The sequence below is a fragment of the Pelophylax lessonae genome (assembly GCF_965119305.1).
Source record: "Pelophylax lessonae genome assembly, chromosome: 1".
NCBI classification, from domain to species: domain Eukaryota; kingdom Metazoa; phylum Chordata; class Amphibia; order Anura; family Ranidae; genus Pelophylax; species Pelophylax lessonae.
The window spans coordinates 879934924-879955260 of NC_138768.1; the positions used below are offsets into that span (position 1 = coordinate 879934924).

Consider the following 20337-nt stretch of genomic DNA (forward strand, 5'->3'; position numbering starts at 1 on the left):
GGCAGGAAGTTGTAATCTAATGAAGACAAGGTTTATCTGGTAAATAACATTGTATGGCCCAATAAACCTAGGGGCCAGTTTCTGTGAGGAAACTTTAGGAGAGAGATTTCTTGTGGACAGCCAGACCCAATACCCGACCTTAATCTTGCCAGACCTGATCCCGGACCTTAATCTAGCCAGAACCAATCCCTAACCTTAATCTGAGGAGCCTGAGAGGGGAGGCAATCCGAAAAGCATTTTCTGCAGCAGAGCTAGAGGACAAGTTAGCCTGGACTTTACTCCAAATCTGAGAACATGTCCAGGAACAAATACTTTATCTGGGATGGGGGGTGGGACATGACACAGTATAGTCTAGAGAAGGTGACCTCACCTACACTAAACTCCTGGCATTTCCCAGTTTATTAGGGCAGCTGGTGAAAAAGTGCCTGTGGTGGCCACAGTATAAGCAAAGTCCCTGGGTTCTTCTCCTGGAATGAGGAGCAGGAGCACTATAAGCTCCAGACATTCTGGTCCTTTTATAGATCTGTGTGGTCACTGTCCATTCCTGGTTTATTTTGTGTTGAGATATGATGAAAGACAAGAGGTTTGGTCTTGAAAATGCATAACCAATTTATTAACAATTAAAATGATCTTGGACTCTTCCATTCCTTTTGCTTTGTCCCTCCTTTCTGTGTTTCTAAGGTTTGTTTTCTGTTTACAATGTCACTTTATCACTGACGAGCCTTCAAAGACCCATTCCAGCTCCTCTTTTTTATACGTGTTTGTAAGGTTCTGACCATAGACTGGCAATGAGATAACAGAAGCAGTAAAGTACAATCACTGTGTGACGGTACTCACCGTCACTGGGAGTGAAAGACAGATACTTAATGGTTTGGATTGCTTCAAATGGTGTCTGTGTTTACACTTATGTCAATGTGTATTGCACTTCAATGTCAGAGACAGGCTCTCCATACTGTTTGTGTATTGATGTGTGATGTGGATTCTGTTAAGCCTGTCTGTTCCATTGTTAATTGTTAATGAACTCACATATTGTATCTGTCCAGATGGCTAGATAATTAGTTCAGGTTAATTCTATTTCTGTATATAGTTTCATCTGCATATGATAATGTAATCAGGCAACCCCTGACCTGATGGGGTAATTTGATCAGGAGGGGGATGTGCTCATGTGTGTATAAATTGAGTGTGAAACTGTTCAATAAAGGAGAAGATTTCAAAACCTATACAAGCTAAGTTGTCGGCTAGCTTTGTATGGGGGCGGCTGGGAAAATCTGATATCTATGTTCAAGACTGGGAGGAAGCCGTATACTGATGGAAGTCCACAAACACAGTGTGGGTCGCGGTTCCGTTACACATTGTACAATCACTGTGCTCTGATACTAAGAAGCAGAGACTGCATATGTAATGAACGCATATTTCTGCCAACATTACAAACGAACAGAAACAATGCTTGTGAAGCAATTTGCACGTTTTGGCTGAAGATACACAATAAGTCCCGATTCTTAGACCATCTCACATCCTAATTAAGTCTCAGTATTCTGATCAGCAGTGTGTTTATAGTACACTCTCAGTATACACATGTGCTGTATCTGGGGGTATTATTATTCTGTCTTTGTTATACAGATGATGATTCTCGGGTGGTGCTGAGGTCCGGTCCCTCCAGATCAGATTATATAAACGCCTCCTACATTGACGTAAGTAATGAGCTCTACCCAGATTTGTTATACACCTACATGCTCTATAAAGCTGTACAATATCTGTGTATATGAGTGTAAAATGTCTTCTTTTCCAGGGATATAAAGCTCCAAAATTATACATAGCAACACAAGGTGAGTGACCCTTCATACATATTATACTGTGCACCAGATAAGGCTCTGTATATTATACTGTGCACCAGATAAGGCTCTGTATATTATACTGTGCACCAGATAAGACTCTGTATATTATACTATACACCAGATAAGGCTCTGTATATTATACTGTGCACCAGATAAGGCTCTGTATATTATACTGTACACCAGATAAGGCTCTGTATATTATACTATACACCAGATAAGGCTCTGTATATTATACTGTGCACCAGATAAGACTCTGCATATTATACTGTGCACCAGATAAGGCTCTGTATATTATACTGGGCACCAGATAAGGCTCTGTATATTATACTGGGCACCAGATAAGACTGTATATTATACTATACACCAGATAAGGCTCTGTATATTATACTGTGCACCAGATAAGGCTCTGTATATTATACTGTGCACCAGATAAGACTCTGTATATTATACTATGCACCAGATAAGACTCTGTATATTATACTATGCACCAGATAAGACTCTGTATATTATACTATGCACCAGATAAGACTCTGTATATTATACCGTGCACCAGATAAGGCTCTGTATATTATACTGGGCACCAGATAAGACTCTGTATATTATACTGTGCACCAGATAAGGCTCTGTATATTATACTGTGCACCAGATAAGGCTCTGTATATTATACTGGGCACCAGATAAGACTCTGTATATTATACTGTGCACCAGATAAGGCTCTGTATATTATACTGTGCACCAGATAAGGCTCTGTATATTATACTGTACATAGATAAGACTCTGTATATTATACTGTGCACCAGATAAGGCTCTGTATATTATACTGTACACCAGATAAGGCTCTGTATATTATACTGTGAACCAGATAAGGCTCTATATATTATACTATGCACCAGATAAGACTCTGTATATTATACCGTGCACCAGATAAGGCTCTGTATATTATACTGTGCACCAGATAAGGCTCTGTATATTATACTGTGCACCAGATAAGGCTCTGTATATTATACTGTGCACCAGATAAGGCTCTGTATATTATACTATGCACCAGATAAGGCTCTGTATATTATACTGTGCACCAGATAAGGCTCTGTATATTATACTGTACATAGATAAGACTCTGTATATTATACTGTACACCAGATAAGGCTCTGTATATTATACTGTACACCAGATAAGGCTCTGTATATTATACTGTGAACCAGATAAGGCTCTATATATTATACTATGCACCAGATAAGACTCTGTATATTATACCGTGCACCAGATAAGGCTCTGTATATTATACTGTGCACCAGATAAGGCTCTGTATATTATACTGTGCACCAGATAAGGCTCTGTATATTATACTGTGCACCAGATAAGGCTCTGTATATTATACTATGCACCAGATAAGGCTCTGTATATTATACTGTGCACCAGATAAGGCTCTGTATATTATACTGTGCACCAGATAAGGCTCTGTATATTATACTGTGTACCAGATAAGGCTCTGTATATTATACTGTGCACCAGATAAGGCTCTGTATATTATACTGTGCACCAGATAAGGCTCTGTATATTATACTGTGCACCAGATAAGGCTCTGTATATTATACTGTGCACCAGATAAGGCTCTGTATATTATACTGTGCACCAGATAAGACTCTGTATATTATACTATGCACCAGATAAGACTCTGTATATTATACTATGCACCAGATAAGACTCTGTATATTATACTATGCACCAGATAAGACTCTGTATATTATACCGTGCACCAGATAAGGCTCTGTATATTATACTGGGCACCAGATAAGACTCTGTATATTATACTGTGCACCAGATAAGGCTCTGTATATTATACTGTGCACCAGATAAGGCTCTGTATATTATACTGGGCACCAGATAAGACTCTGTATATTATACTGTGCACCAGATAAGGCTCTGTATATTATACTGTGCACCAGATAAGGCTCTGTATATTATACTGTACATAGATAAGACTCTGTATATTATACTGTGCACCAGATAAGGCTCTGTATATTATACTGTACACCAGATAAGGCTCTGTATATTATACTGTGAACCAGATAAGGCTCTATATATTATACTATGCACCAGATAAGACTCTGTATATTATACCGTGCACCAGATAAGGCTCTGTATATTATACTGTGCACCAGATAAGGCTCTGTATATTATACTGTGCACCAGATAAGGCTCTGTATATTATACTGTGCACCAGATAAGGCTCTGTATATTATACTATGCACCAGATAAGGCTCTGTATATTATACTGTGCACCAGATAAGGCTCTGTATATTATACTGTACATAGATAAGACTCTGTATATTATACTGTACACCAGATAAGGCTCTGTATATTATACTGTACACCAGATAAGGCTCTGTATATTATACTGTGAACCAGATAAGGCTCTATATATTATACTATGCACCAGATAAGACTCTGTATATTATACCGTGCACCAGATAAGGCTCTGTATATTATACTGTGCACCAGATAAGGCTCTGTATATTATACTGTGCACCAGATAAGGCTCTGTATATTATACTGTGCACCAGATAAGGCTCTGTATATTATACTATGCACCAGATAAGGCTCTGTATATTATACTGTGCACCAGATAAGGCTCTGTATATTATACTGTGCACCAGATAAGGCTCTGTATATTATACTGTGTACCAGATAAGGCTCTGTATATTATACTGTGCACCAGATAAGGCTCTGTATATTATACTGTGCACCAGATAAGGCTCTGTATATTATACTGTGCACCAGATAAGGCTCTGTATATTATACTGTGCACCAGATAAGGCTCTGTATATTATACTGTGCACCAGATAAGGCTCTGTATATTATACTGTGCACCAGATAAGGCTCTGTATATTATACTGTGTACCAGATAAGGCTCTGTATATTATACTGTGCACCAGATAAGGCTCTGTATATTATACTGTGCACCAGATAAGACTCTGTATATTATACTGGGCACCAGATAAGGCTCTGTATATTATACTGTGCACCAGATGAGGCTCTGTATATTATACTGTGCACCAGATAAGGCTCTGTATATTATACTGTGCACCAGATAAGGCTCTGTATATTATACTGTGCACCAGATAAGGCTCTGTATATTATACTGTGCACCAGATAAGGCTCTGTATATTATACTGTGCACCAGATAAGGCTCTGTATATTATACTGTGCACCAGATAAGGCTCTGTATATTATACTGTACACCAGATAAGGCTCTGTATATTATACTATACACCAGATAAGGCTCTGTATATTATACTGTGCACCAGATAAGACTCTGCATATTATACTGTGCACCAGATAAGGCTCTGTATATTATACTGTGCACCAGATAAGGCTCTGTATATTATACTGTGCACCAGATAAGGCTCTGTATATTATACTGTGCACCAGATAAGGCTCTGTATATTATACTGTGCACCAGATAAGGCTCTGTATATTATACTGTGCACCAGATAAGGCTCTGTATATTATACTGTGTACCAGATAAGGCTCTGTATATTATACTGTGCACCAGATAAGGCTCTGTATATTATACTGTGCACCAGATAAGACTCTGTATATTATACCGTGCACCAGATAAGGCTCTGTATATTATACTGTGCACCAGATAAGGCTCTGTATATTATACTGTGTACCAGATAAGGCTCTGTATATTATACTGTGCACCAGATAAGGCTCTGTATATTATACTGTGCACCAGATAAGACTCTGTATATTATACTGGGCACCAGATAAGGCTCTGTATATTATACTGTGCACCAGATGAGGCTCTGTATATTATACTGTGCACCAGATAAGGCTCTGTATATTATACTGTGCACCAGATAAGGCTCTGTATATTATACTGTGCACCAGATAAGGCTCTGTATATTATACTGTGCACCAGATAAGGCTCTGTATATTATACTGTGCACCAGATAAGGCTCTGTATATTATACTGTGCACCAGATAAGGCTCTGTATATTATACTGTACACCAGATAAGGCTCTGTATATTATACTATACACCAGATAAGGCTCTGTATATTATACTGTGCACCAGATAAGACTCTGCATATTATACTGTGCACCAGATAAGGCTCTGTATATTATACTGTGCACCAGATAAGGCTCTGTATATTATACTGTGCACCAGATAAGGCTCTGTATATTATACTGTGCACCAGATAAGGCTCTGTATATTATACTGTGCACCAGATAAGGCTCTGTATATTATACTGTGCACCAGATAAGGCTCTGTATATTATACTGTGTACCAGATAAGGCTCTGTATATTATACTGTGCACCAGATAAGGCTCTGTATATTATACTGTGCACCAGATAAGACTCTGTATATTATACCGTGCACCAGATAAGGCTCTGTATATTATACTGTGCACCAGATAAGGCTCTGTATATTATACTGTGTACCAGATAAGGCTCTGTATATTATACTGTGCACCAGATAAGGCTCTGTATATTATACTGTGCACCAGATAAGACTCTGTATATTATACTGGGCACCAGATAAGGCTCTGTATATTATACTGTGCACCAGATGAGGCTCTGTATATTATACTGTGCACCAGATAAGGCTCTGTATATTATACTGTGCACCAGATAAGGCTCTGTATATTATACTGTGCACCAGATAAGGCTCTGTATATTATACTGTGCACCAGATAAGGCTCTGTATATTATACTGTGCACCAGATAAGGCTCTGTATATTATACTGTGCACCAGATAAGGCTCTGTATATTATACTGTACACCAGATAAGGCTCTGTATATTATACTATACACCAGATAAGGCTCTGTATATTATACTGTGCACCAGATAAGACTCTGCATATTATACTGTGCACCAGATAAGGCTCTGTATATTATACTGTGCACCAGATAAGGCTCTATATGTTAAACTCATATATTCTCCATCACTTAAATAGGAAAGATCTGTACAGCCCAGTGTTTTGTTTACTAGACATGTGCATGACGAAAAAAATTTGTTTTGTTTCGTTTAGATTTGTTAATCTCGTTTATTTAGTGTATTTAGTTTTGTTAAATTTGATTGGTTCGTACAATTCCTCTTCAGGATTCCTATTCGGACTTCATTCTATGTATTTTTCAAATTTTCTTTGAACGTAACTATTTTTTTCTCGATTCCAAACATTTGAATCGATAAATTTCAAATCGGTCAAATAAAAAATGTTTGATTTATTTTCTATTTGAATGTGGCAGCCGAGTAACCAAATATCTGATTGTTATTTATACACATTGATCCTGTTTATTCAAAATATGCAAAGTTTTCTAATTAATAAAAGTAGCATCTTACTTTTATCATTTTACTATGTACAATACTGTGCAGAAGTTTTAGCCAGCCGAGAAAAAATTATGTCAAGTACAAATGCTTTTAAATATTTATGTTTTACTGGTTTCTTTTTATCAATTTTACACTTGCAACATGAAAAACAAAAGAAAAATATTCATAAAATGATTACAATGACTCTTTAACCACTTTAAGACCGGAAGGTTTTGCCCCCTTTCTGACCAGGCCCTATTTTGCGATTCAGCACTGCTTTGTTTAACGGACAATTGCGCGGTCGTGCGACGCTGTACCCAAATAAAATTGATGTCCTTTTTCCCCCACAAACAGAGCTTTCTTTTGGTGTTTTTCGATCACCTGTGCGATTTTTATTTTTTGCTCTATAAACAAAAAAAAGAGCGACAATTCTGAAAAATAAAAACAATTTTTCACATTCTGCTATATGACATTCCAGAAAAAAAAAAAAAAATTTAAATGTTTTAACATTTTAGGCCAATTTGTTTTCTGCTACATATTTTTGGTAAGAAAAAAAAAATTGCAATAAGCGTATTTTGATTGGTTAGCGCAAAAGTTATCGCATCTACTAACTACAGGAAAGATTTGTCATTTTTATTGTTTTTTTTTATTAGTAATGGCGGCGATCTGCGATTTTTAGCGGGACTGCGACATTGCGGCGGACAGATCAGACCCCTGACTGACATTTATGACACTTTTGGGGGGACCAGTGAGATTACTACAGTAATCAGTGCTAAGAATATGCACTGTTACTGTAATAATGACACTGGCAGGGAAGGGGTTAACATTATGGGTGATCAAGGGGTTGAATGTGAGCCTAGGGGAGTGATTATAACTGTGGGGGGGGGGCATCGCTTGTGAAATGACCATAGAGACATGTGATCAGTGGTGTATTTTGGTTTTGTGCTGCCCTAGGCAAGACTAAAATTGGGTGCCCCCTCCCCCTCCTATGTAAATTTGCCCCACTCCTTTTTTAATGGATGTGGCTCCCTCCAAAATTGAAGGACTACAAGTCCCAGCATTAACCCCTGAGATCTCACGAGAGGGGAGAGAGGGGGGGATGAGTGAGAGAGGGGGGGTGAGAGAGAGAGGGGCGATGAGAGAGCGAGGGGGGTGATGAGAGAGCGAGGGGGGGGTGAGAGAGCGAGAGGGGAGATGAGAGAGCGAGAGGGGGGATGAGAGAGCGAGAGGGGGGGGTGGGAGAGCGAGAGGGGGGATGGGAGAGTGAGAGGGGGGATGAGTGAGAGAGCGGGAGAATGAGAGAGAGAGAGATAGGGGATGAGAGAGAGGAGGGGTGAGAGAGAGAGGGGAGGGTGTGAGAGAGGGGGGTGAGAGAAAGAAGGGAATGAGAGAGGTGGCTCTAGCAACCAGTGGTCAGAGAGAGGGGGGGTGAGAGAGAGGAGGATGAAAGAGAGAGAGAGGAGGGGGAATTTGAGAGAGTGGGGGGATGAGAGCGAGAGAGAGGGGGGAATAAAAGAGGCAGCTCTAGCAACCAGTGGCCAATAGAGTCTCAGGTGGAGGGGGGGCGGATTTTTTGCTGCCCCCCTGCAAAGTGCCGCCCTAGGCCTGGGCCTTGTTGGACTAGGCCAAAATACAGCACTGCATGTGATCCTATATAGAAGGATCACAGGCACTCTGTGATCATTCCAGAGAAAAGAACGGTCAGCTGTGTTTACAACATCCGACCGTCCTTCTCTCTCAGCGGGGAGCGATCGCGGGTGTCAGGCGACTCAATCAGGCTGCCCCGCTCCCCCCCAGCCTCGTGCTCGCGAGCGCCGTACATGTACGGTGATTTGCCTGGGAGCGGCTGTCTGCCGCAGTACATCTACGGCGGGTGGTCGTAAATCACCTTTAGCTTAACAAAAACAGCATTATTTTTTTTAAATGGTACTCTAATAACACACACAGTCTTTGATTTAAACAATATGTTTACAGATCGAATTCGAATAGAATTCAATATAAATTTCGAGTTTAATTTCAATTCGAATTTCTGAAATTTGGACGAATTTTGTTTAATTTTTCAGAGAATTCGGTAAAATTTCTTTCTACTGTAATTCGGGGATATGGATATATCCAGATCTCTTAATATCGAGAATTTTGTCCGAATATTTTTTCGGAACAAAACGAACCGCACATGTCTATTGTGCACTGGACACATTTTTATGTTGCGCTGCCCCAGAAAGGGCCGTTGGTATTAGCTGGTTCTTCTGATCATCCAGCCAAGCACCAATGGACTCATTCCATCTTCAATAACTCTAGTCTGGGGGATGCCTTTTTAATATTTATTGCTTGAAGAACTTTTATACAGGAGCGGGCTTAGGGCATGGGATACCCAAAAATGATCAGCAACAGCACTGAGAGGACATTCTTATCTTTAAGTTATTGTAGATGTTGGACAGTCTAAGGCAGGGGTCCTCAAACTACGGCCCTCCAGCTGTTGCGGAACTACACATCCCAATGAGGCATTGTAAAATTCTGACAATCACAGACATGACTAGGAGTTGTAGTTCCTGAACAACTGGAGGGCCATAGTTTTAAGACCCCTGGTCTAAGGCCTCACAGCTGTAGACCACGAGGTATGTTTCTTTGGCATCGGGTTACCTTGCGCCAATGCACAACTGTTGGAACCCAGTGCAATCTCCAGCACACTGCACAGTAACAGGGGCTCTTTTCTCCAGGCTCACAGTCCAGGATTTTGCTGAGAACAGGGGAATGGCCAGAACTCTGAGACCCTATGAGAGCAATTTCAGTCCACAGCTACCACTGGCACTTTCGTCTCCAAAAGCACGCAATCAACAGGAATCCATTCAGAATTATTCCAAGGGTTTTTAGGGCTTTTAAGGTGCCAACGATTCAAAAACAGACCATAATAAAATTCATCAATTTTTATTTTAGACAAATGTATAAAAACATTAATGAAAACAATTATCCATCTTTTTGAAACATTACCACAAACAATTCCTCGACATGTTTCGCTGTTTGTCCAGCTTCTTCAGGAGGATTTAGTTTGGATAATATTCATAAATGGAATGTTGGATCCAATTGGAGAGGCAATATTCCTTATAGTATAGGGTTTACGCTTAAATTTCAAAGGCTTCTTTGCTATTTTTCAACCTCTCACAGCAACCAAACCTAAGGATGTGACGACTGATGCCACGAGGGTAGGACATTAGTTTACCGCAAGAGGCAAATATTGCCCACACTATACAGCATGTATAGTATGTTGGTTGCAACAGCAACTCAAGGAATATTGGGACCTTGTACTTGAGCCAAGAAATAAAGATTATAACACTGGCTTCCTCTCCAAAAACACACTGAAACAATTACCCACCTAAAGAGTCCTCTGTTGGCGTCTGATCCTCTCCCAAGATGTAGCAGAGGAATACATTCAGGGACATTTCTCACAAGTCTCCAGGACAGCTGCCACCTTCCAGCTTCCTCCAGACATGGCCCAGTGAGTAAGACAATCATTCTCCAGGCCAGATCCATTTAGTGAAGTCCTGCAGCCAGTTCCAGCTTATCTCCAGATCCTTAGCTCTGCCGCTGCTAAGACCTCACAGAACCACAACACAGTCCACAAGCTGCCTCAGAGGCAATGGCCTCCAGGGCCCAACCATTTATTACCTCCCCAGCCACCTTCTGAACACTCCTCTCCAGGGATTGGCTAGGACATGCCAAATATTTAGGCTGATCATTTGACTTTCCCAGCCCCATATTCTGGAAGCTTCTTCCAGAAGCAAGGGGAACAACAAAACTTCCAGCCTGTGAAATCCTGAACAGACAAGAGCAAACACTGCTAACTACAGAAGGAGCCAAACACTGGATTTTCCTAGGGGGGTGCTTCATCTATAGCAACAGAACAGTATAAAGACTCTTGTCTGCAGAGTTCCTGTAGAATGTACTACAATCATTTATTTAGGATTCACCCTTCTTTCAGGTCCCCTTCCTGAGACTCTGGCAGACTTCTGGAGCATGGTGTGGCAGGAGAACAGTCCCGTCATTGTGATGCTGACAGGATTGCAGGAGCAGAACAAGGTGAGAATATAAGCAGTGAAGGAGAGAGGACGATTAGTGAAGGTGAGATGATGAGAGTATAATAAAGCTGAAAGGATAGGAATCTTCAATGGCTAGAGGAGTAGAGAGAAAATAGTGGATAGTGATGGACTGTAAATGTGAAATGGCCAGGAGGACAGGTCAGGTTGTAGAAGGCCAATAAAATTACACACAGTGAAGGTGAAGTAGTAATAAAAGTGAGATAAATGGGCAGTGAAAATAAGACAAAATGTAGTCAGTGTGAGCCGGTGGACAAATAGTGAAGTGGTGAATAGTGAAGGTGAAATGGTAGAAAGAGAACATGAGATATTGGGCAGTAAAGATGAGATAAAAGTATAATAATATGAGACGGGGGCTCATGAAGATAAAATTGTGGACCATAAGACTAAGATGTTGGGTTATGAGACTGAGATAATGGGCCATGATAATAGGTTTCTGGGCCCTAAGTATAGGATAATGAATCATGAGTATGACATGGTAAATAGTGAGTACTGAATGGTGGGCCAAGAAACTGAGATGGTGGACCCTCTGGTTGAGATGATGGGTCATGATAGTGAGATGAAAGGGTATGAGATGACATAGTAGACCATTAGACTAAGATAGTGGACCTTGGGGCTGAGATGGTGGACCTGAAAGCTGAGATGGTAGACCATAAAACTGAGATAGTGGACCTTGAGGCTGAGATGATGGGCCATGATAATAAGATGGTGGACCCTAAATATGAGATAGTGGATCATGAGTATGACATGGTGAACAGTGAGTATTGGATGGTGGACCAAGAAACTGAGGTGGTGGACCCTCTGGCTGAGATGATGGACCATGAAAATTATATGACCATTCAATTGAGATAGTGGACAATGAGGCTAAGATGATTGGCCATGATAATGAGATGGTGGACCTAGAGACTGAGAAGGATAAAAACAATTATTTCGAAATAATTGTTTTTATTGTACATATATCGTTTGGTCTGTGTATGTTATACGATCGATTTTCTTCTGACCCATACAACTAATATGCACGAATAGATTTATATATTTGACAATTTTTTTAAAATTGAAAATTTAACAACAAACTATTTCATAGTTTTATATTCACATAATCGGATTGTACAGATATCAATATATATTCACTATTCCTTGTATTTTTGTATATTTTTTGTGCATTTTTTTGCGCTTTTTTTCTCATTTTATAATTGAAACATTTTATTAAACAATGGTAATTTTATCCATATCTTTAATCACAATACATTTACTTTTCACACATAGTTTATACATATTTAGATTTTATCAGATTTTTTGCATTTACATATTTTTTCATACACATTTGTGTCACAGCATTCACATAGATGTTTTATGGGTCTATCAGTGTCCTCGGTAATTAGGAAAATGGTTTACCCCTTATTTGTATCACCTGTTTTTTAATTGATAATTGGATTTTTGTGTGTGTATATATTGAGATGTTATATCCATTTTTCTTTGTAATGATTAAGCACACAGTCAGTGTGTGAAACGCGTCTACCTTGTCACGATTGTCATATTTGGATGTCCAGTCAATAAATCTGGATTTTGACTCAACCTGGAGTGCTGCCAATTCCTTTTCTTTTATCAAGTTTTCACGGAGGCTAGCCGGGGCATGCACCGGTGTGAGTCATCAGGCAATCACACCACCTTGAGCAGTGAGTTCTTGTCTTTTAGATTGGAAACATGCTGGACAGTAAAGCAGGCCGTACAATTTTTTTCCTGCAACCACTGGTTGCTTGATTTCCCCATCGACACAGTCAGAGCTGACGGGAGAATCCCTCCTGTGGAGTTTTTAATAGCGGGAGGTATTCCAGTGGTCAGAATATAATGATCACTGCTGGCGGCTATAGCTGCTATTTTTAATAATAATGATAACAATAATATATCTGTTTGCAGTTCAGATTTACAGTATTTATAAATGTCCCAACTCATCTTAGATTTAAATGTTGAATCTCCTCAGATAAAATGTGAGTGCTACTGGCCAGAGGAAAGTCAGACCTACGGTGACATCACAGTTACCGTCCAGAAAATCATCCAGACTGCAGCCATCACCATCCGCAGCTTCAGTCTAAAAAAGGTAATGATTTCTTTTTAGCGAAAAAGAAAAAAAAAAATATATAATAGAACCAAAAATTCTATAATTTGTCCCATGAAAATGGCACTAAAATTAGGCAACAACGTATGGCAAAATTAAAAAACTTTTGTGCTTTTTTAAATGTGGCTTTAAAAATATTAATGAACAAAACAATAAACAAAAAAAAAAAGTTTAACCACTTCAGCTCCGGAAGATTTACCTTCCTTCCTGACCAGGCCCTTTTTTGCTTTTTGGCACTGTGTTACTTTTACTGACAATTGCACGGTCATGCTGTACTCAAATTAAATTTTTTTTAATAAAATTTATTTATTTTTTTTAATCCTGATGCACTGACGACCAATCTCATTTCATTAGGCCCTAAAACCCCAGGAGTGTACAAATACCCCCCAAATTACCCCTTTTTGGAAATTGGACAGTCTGAGGTATTTAGTAAGAGGCATGGCGGGTTTTTTGAAGTTGTAATTTTTTGTCATAATTTTTTGGAAACCTAAGAAATTAAAAAAAAAAAAGTTTACATACTGCAGTAATGAAACATCATATACAGTGCCTTGCGAAAGTATTCGGCCCCCTTGAACTTTTCGACCTTTTGCCACATTTCAGGCTTCAAAGATAAAGATATAAAACTGTAATTTTTTGTGAAGAATCAACAACAAGTGGGACACAATCATGAAGTGGAACGAAATTTATTGGATATTTCAAACTTTGTTAACAAATAAAAAACTGAAAAATTGGGCCTGCAAAATTATTCAACCCCTTTACTTTCAGTGCAGCAAACTCTCTCCAGAAGTTCAGTGAGGATCTCTGAATGATCCACTGTTGACCTAGTAACCTAATAATGTTACCATAGTAACATTGTACTGCTCTGGGGAAGCAATCAGGATTTTGTTTAAAAAATTTTACAAGTTATTATTGCTGATAGCAGTGTATTACACGATACAGATGGGCTGTGATTGGCCCTGCCTGTACCATGTGATCACAACGGTCACATGGTACCAGAATTGAGGCGGTACACTGATCAGTCATCGGCTGTGTCCGCGGCCATGCAAGCGGCCCTTTCTGAGAGGAGATCATATGACCTCCACTCAGAACGGTAAAGCCACCTCCTGGCCATCATTCTGCCCGGTGGGAAGGTGTTAACTAACTTTTTCAGATAGAAACTCAGCTCTTTGATCTGTAGATGAATGAAAAAGAGAGGATGCAAAAGTAACAATGTCTGATCAATGTTTATAAACAATGTTACTTTGTATCTCTCTATCTCCTGTCTGATAAATGTTTATAAACAGAGTTACTTTGTATCTCTCTATCTCCTGTCTGATCAATGTTTATAAACAATGTTACTTTGTATCTCTATCTCCCGTCTGATCAATGTTTATAAACAATGTTACTTTGTATCTCTCTATCTCCTGTCTGATCAATGTTTGTAAACAATGTTACTTTATATCTCTCTATCTCCCGTCTAAACAATATTTATAAACAATGTTACTTTGTATCTCTCTATCTCCCGTCTGATCACTGCTTATAAACAATGTTACTTATTATCTCTCTATCTCCTGTCTGATCAATGTTTATAAACAATGTTACTTTGTATCTCTCTATCTCCTGTCTGATCAATGCTTATGACGGTGATGTCATCGGCGCATGCGCTCTGAAGGAACGACCACCCGTGCCATTCCTTCAAAGCCCTGTGCCGTGAACGGCATGCGCAGGAGTGATGTAATCGTGCCTTCGGCCAATCAGATGGCTGGAGGATGCGATCCAGGAAGCAGGACGACCAAACTTGTCGGCCCACCTGTCGCTGAGCAGACGGCACTGCGGGGGCTTCATTTAAGGTAGGTATTTCATAATGAGCTAGTATGCGATGCATACTAGCTCATTATGCCTTTGTCTTTACGGGTTTTTATTTTTCTCATTTTTGTACCAAGGGTTTACTTCCTCTTCAACACACAGGGCTTTGTTTTTTGAGTCTTATCCCCCCCCCCCTCCGTAACCCTATTTTATTACCTTGTCATTCTCTCAGTAGATCCCTTATTTTATCCTCCTGTGATATGGATACAATACTATCTAATGCACATCTCTCCGGTCCAGGTGCAGTCTACAGTGCAGATTACGGTGGAGCATCTGCAGTACTTGCGCTGGCCAGACCATGGGGTGCCCAGGAACACATCAGACCTGGTGCAGCTGATAGAGCTGATGAACAAATCTAACACTCCAGGGTCCGGACCCATCATTGTTCACTGCAGGTATGGTGCTAGGTATAGCTTGCAGTCATAGAAGTACATGGGACAGATATATTGTTCAGTATATATGCAGGCTGTGCTTCCTGCTCAGTAGGGATTGTGCTGTTCTCATCCTTTCCCTCAAGTTCTACTTAAAATGAGTAACTGAAACCTCTTCATAGGGGCGTATTTATAAGCAATTTGCAGAGGTAGTCATCGCCAAAAAACTACATATTCAAAAGACAGCAAGAATAAATGTTATTAAGCAGTGACGGTACTCACCGTCACTGGGAGTGAAAGACAGATACCTAATGGTTTGGGTTGCTTCAAGTGGGACAGTAATATTTGTCAGCCATGTATCTCGAGAAATATAAGAGGACTATTACTGTTTGATTCTGAACATGTCCATTGAAAGAGCTAATCGCATTGACTTCTGTTTCATGTCCTTCAATGTCAGAGACAGGCTTTCCCTATTGTTTGTGTATTGAGATAATGTGTATTCCATGTCCTTTAATGTCAGAGAAAGTCTTTCCCTATTTTTTGTGTATTAAGATAATGTGTATTCCATTTCCTTCAATGTCAGAGACAGGCTCTCCCTATTGTTTGTGTATTGAGATAATGTGTATTCCATGTACTTCAATGTCAGAGACAGGCTCTCCCTATTGTTTGTGTATTAAGATAATGTGTATCCATGTACTTCAATGTCATAGACAGGCTTTCCCTATTGTTTGTGTATTGAGATAATGTGTATTCCATGTCCTTCAATGTCAGAGACAGGCTTTCCCTATTGTTTGTGTATTGAGATAATGTGTATTGTATTTCAGTCGCTCGAGGATGGAACGTCTTCTAGTTAATTGGCTCAGGTTGATTGAATCATTGTCCTCTGTTAGTTGCTGAGTTAAAATAGTACACTGTTTGTGTTGGTTGTTCTTTAGATATGTTAATTCCATTTCTGTATACAATTTAATCTGCATATGATAATGTAATCAGGCAACCCCTGACCTGTGTGTGGTAATCTGATCAGGAGGGGGAGGTCCATGCTGTATATAAATTCTGTGTGACTGTTCAATAAAGGGAGATTCCAGTACAAGCTAAGTTGTTGGCTAGCTTTGTATGGAGGGCGGCTGGGATTTGATATCTATGTTCACGACTCGGAGGAAGCCGTATACTGACGGAAAACATCAAGTACAGTGTGGGTTGAAGTTCCGTTATATAGGCTATTTTCTCTCCTGGTCAAATGTTATTCCCACAGAATAGGATAATGGAAAGTACTACATTATGACCCCAGATGATGTCTTTTTAGACGAAACGCGTTGCCTCTGCTACAAGTGTTGCGATCATCTGTTTCATATACAAGCGCTTTTTTCATCAATTTCTCTGTAAGTGTTCTTACCGTTATTATTACATGGTTTTATATGGGTACACACTATGTGCGTTTTCCATCCCATTGGGCCCCTTGTTGAAGGATTTCCAGCTGTAGTCACCAGAAGTTACTGTTCCAATTATACCATATGGATGACGTGCCTGGTTTTGAAGGTGCTTTCCCTTTTTGAAAGGATTTCAGCAATATAGTGATATCTTTATTTTCCCCAAACGTTAATGACCCAAAAAGAGTATATACTCTGTTGGGTCCTAGATATCTGGTAAGCCTTTAATTCACTTGGTTCACCGGTGGTGGTAATCCACCTAAGATCACGGCCTTTTTATTCCCAAGAGGATTTATCTGCACATTGCACTTTTCGTGGATTAATTCTGGACCTTATTCATATATTTACAAACTTGACGGACTATGAATTTTTATTATTTTAATATTTTTATGGTGTATATTTAGGACTTTTTTGACTATTCATTTAGGTCACTTCACTCATGCACTTTATATGCGTTGCACTTTTTTGCTCGATTTTGCACACATATTTGCGCTTTCTTTACTTTGCACGTATTGATTTATAAGTACAATTTTTCACTACACCTGTTTAACCTTTATTACCAGTGCTGCAATATCTATATCTATCCTACTACATTATGGCCACTAGATGGAGCTGATGAACATAGGAAATAGATAGAAAATGATGTTTTGCACATATTTAAAACAAGAGAAGGATCATTCTCAATGTTTGTGGAAACGATATGACATTTATATACTGAATTTGGGTTAGAGAAGAAGAGCTTGAAGCCCTGCCAAGTGTTTATTACTAAGTAGATACATAAGAGAGTCAGACCTCCTATTATTAACCTCTTGTCAATCATATAATGCATACATGTGATGGTAGGATGATGAAAGTGGTATTATCATAGGGCAGGAGTCTCCAAACTATGGCCCTCCAGTTGTTCAGGAACTACAATTCCCATCATGCCCATTCATGTCTGTGAATGTCAGAGTTTTACAATGCCTCATGGGATGTGTAGTTCTGCAACAGCTGGAGGGCCGTAGTTTAGTAATCCCTGTATAGTGGGTGATCTGCACACGTTGGGGTATTGTTATAAAAACAAATAACTGGGAAAATGTCTCAACCTTCACACAGCTGCCCTGAATAATCCTAATAATGTGTCCAATATATGTGTCAAGGAACTACCAACATCCTGGCTAATCAGTGAATTTGCGCACTGGCGCGAATGCGCATGCGCGCCCAAACACGGGCAAACGCAGTCAGGAATGTGCGTGCACCAAACGGCCTATTTAAAGCCAGCAGCCACAACAACTAGTTGCTGGATGATCAACAGGCTCCCGTGTTCCCTGTGCCTTGTTAACCTGCTGATCTTGTCTTCCTGTTGCCGACCCGGACTGTTTGACTTTGCTTCTCCTGGCTCCTGACCCCTTGGCTTGCTCTTGGATTCCTGTTGTCTTCTCCAATACTTGACCTCGGCTTGGCTCCTGACTTCGCTCCAATATTCTCCCAGTTTGTTCCTGTTTGTACCTGGTAACTGCCTGGCTTGCCAAAGTGTTCCAGACCTGCTTGAAACTTCACAACAAGTTGGTTCCTGCTTTCATCTGGTCATCCCAACCGGCAACCCATGCTACTTCGGGCACAGCACTCCCTGTTCCACTTCCAGGGGTGCTCTGCACCTAGCCGCAAGGGGGAGCCCTCTCTACACTCTGGCTTCGGATCAGGTACGTGACAATATGCATTTCCTGTGATCGGCAGCTCCATCTACTGGCCATAATGTGGTATTTTTCCGATTGTGGTATTTCAAGAACATATCACTATATGGCCACTAGATGGAGCTGATGATCATAGGAAATACATATATTATGGGGATTGTTCATGACAGTTGTGTGAAAGCTGGGGCATGTGCACACCAAATTATTTATTAATAGCCCCCTCTGAGTCTTGTATGCCTGGATTCATATGGGGGAGATACATAAAAAAAACGCAGACTGGCTCTTCCTCCTTATATTTCCCATTGACACCCGGTCCTCCATGTTTGCAGTGCTGGGATTGGCAGAACGGGCACGCTTATCGCACTGGATATTCTCCTGAAGATGGCGCATGCGGTGAAGAAAGTGAATGTCTTTAATTGTGTGTCAGAGATGCGGAAGAAGAGAGTGAAGATGGTGCAGGAAAAGGTTTGTTCATCTACCATTGTTCTCCTTTATCTCACACCACTGACTTTATCATCTGAGTTCCTTCCTTCACATAATACCTCATCCAACATCCCATAATTATCTATATTCCCTTATAGACAACCAAGAGCTAATACATAGGTATGGATTTACTTCTTATTTACAGTATATAGCTCTGACATATACCGCAGCGCTGTACAGAGATCACTGAGCCAGTCACATCAGTCTCTGTACCAGAGGAGCTTACACTCTAATGTCCCCTCCCCCACAGTCACATCAGGCTCTGTACCAGAGGAGCTTACACTCTAATGTCCCCTCTCCCACAGTCACATCAGTCTCTGTACCAGAGGAGCTTACACTCTAATGTCCCCTCCCCCCACAGTCACATCAGTCTCTGTACCAGAGGAACTTACACTCGAATGTCCCCTCCCCCACAGTCACATCAGTCTCTGTACCAGAGGAGCTTACGCTCTAATGTCCCCTCCCCCCCACAGTCACATCAGTCTCTGTACCAGAGGAGCTTACGCTCTAATGTCCCCTCCCCCCCACAGTCACATCAATCTCTGTACCAGAGGAGCTTACGCTCTAATGTCCCCTCCCCCCCACAGTCACATCAGTCTCTGTACCAGAGGAGCTTACACTCTAATGTCCCCTCCCCCCACAGTCACATCAGTCTCTGCACCAGAGGAGCTTACGCTCTAATGTCCCCTCCCCCCACAGTCTCACTGTTCCATGTGACCTCATCAGATGACAATGGTCAGAATATAATACCTCTCCCCCTCTCCCGGTAGGAGCAGTACATCTTCCTCTATGACGCATTGCTGGAATCTCTCCTCTGTGGGAACACCATCGTTCCGGTATCGGACATCCAGAAACACATCGGTCACATGTCAGTACGGGATGGCAGGACCAACATGAGCGGGTACGACAAGGAGTTCCAGGTAATGTCTCAACTGTGTTCATTTAGGTGATTAACCACTTAAGCCCCGGAAGATTTTACCCCCTTCCTGACCAGGGCCTATTTTGCGATTCGGCACTGCGTGACTTTAACGGACAATTGTGCGGTCGTACATCGCTGTACCTAAACGAATTTGACGTCCTTTTTTTCCCACAAACAGAGCTTTCTTTTGGTGGTATTTGATCACCTGTGCATTTTTTTGATCATGCGCTATAAACAAAAAAAGAGCGTCAATTTTG

General features: G+C 40.5%; 1 protein-coding gene across 1 annotated transcript in view; it reads left to right on the forward strand.

The window, feature by feature from the left end:
* LOC309550555 (receptor-type tyrosine-protein phosphatase kappa-like) overlaps positions 1-20337 on the forward strand; it is a 408935-nt gene that overhangs the window by 367740 nt on the left and 20858 nt on the right. The window contains exons 20-26 of the mRNA XM_082250907.1: positions 1621-1691; positions 1790-1826; positions 11132-11229; positions 13228-13344; positions 15448-15602; positions 19008-19143; positions 19932-20081. Of these exons, the coding sequence (XP_082107033.1) occupies positions 1621-1691; positions 1790-1826; positions 11132-11229; positions 13228-13344; positions 15448-15602; positions 19008-19143; positions 19932-20081 (764 nt within the window). The remainder of the gene's footprint in view (positions 1-1620; positions 1692-1789; positions 1827-11131; positions 11230-13227; positions 13345-15447; positions 15603-19007; positions 19144-19931; positions 20082-20337) is intronic.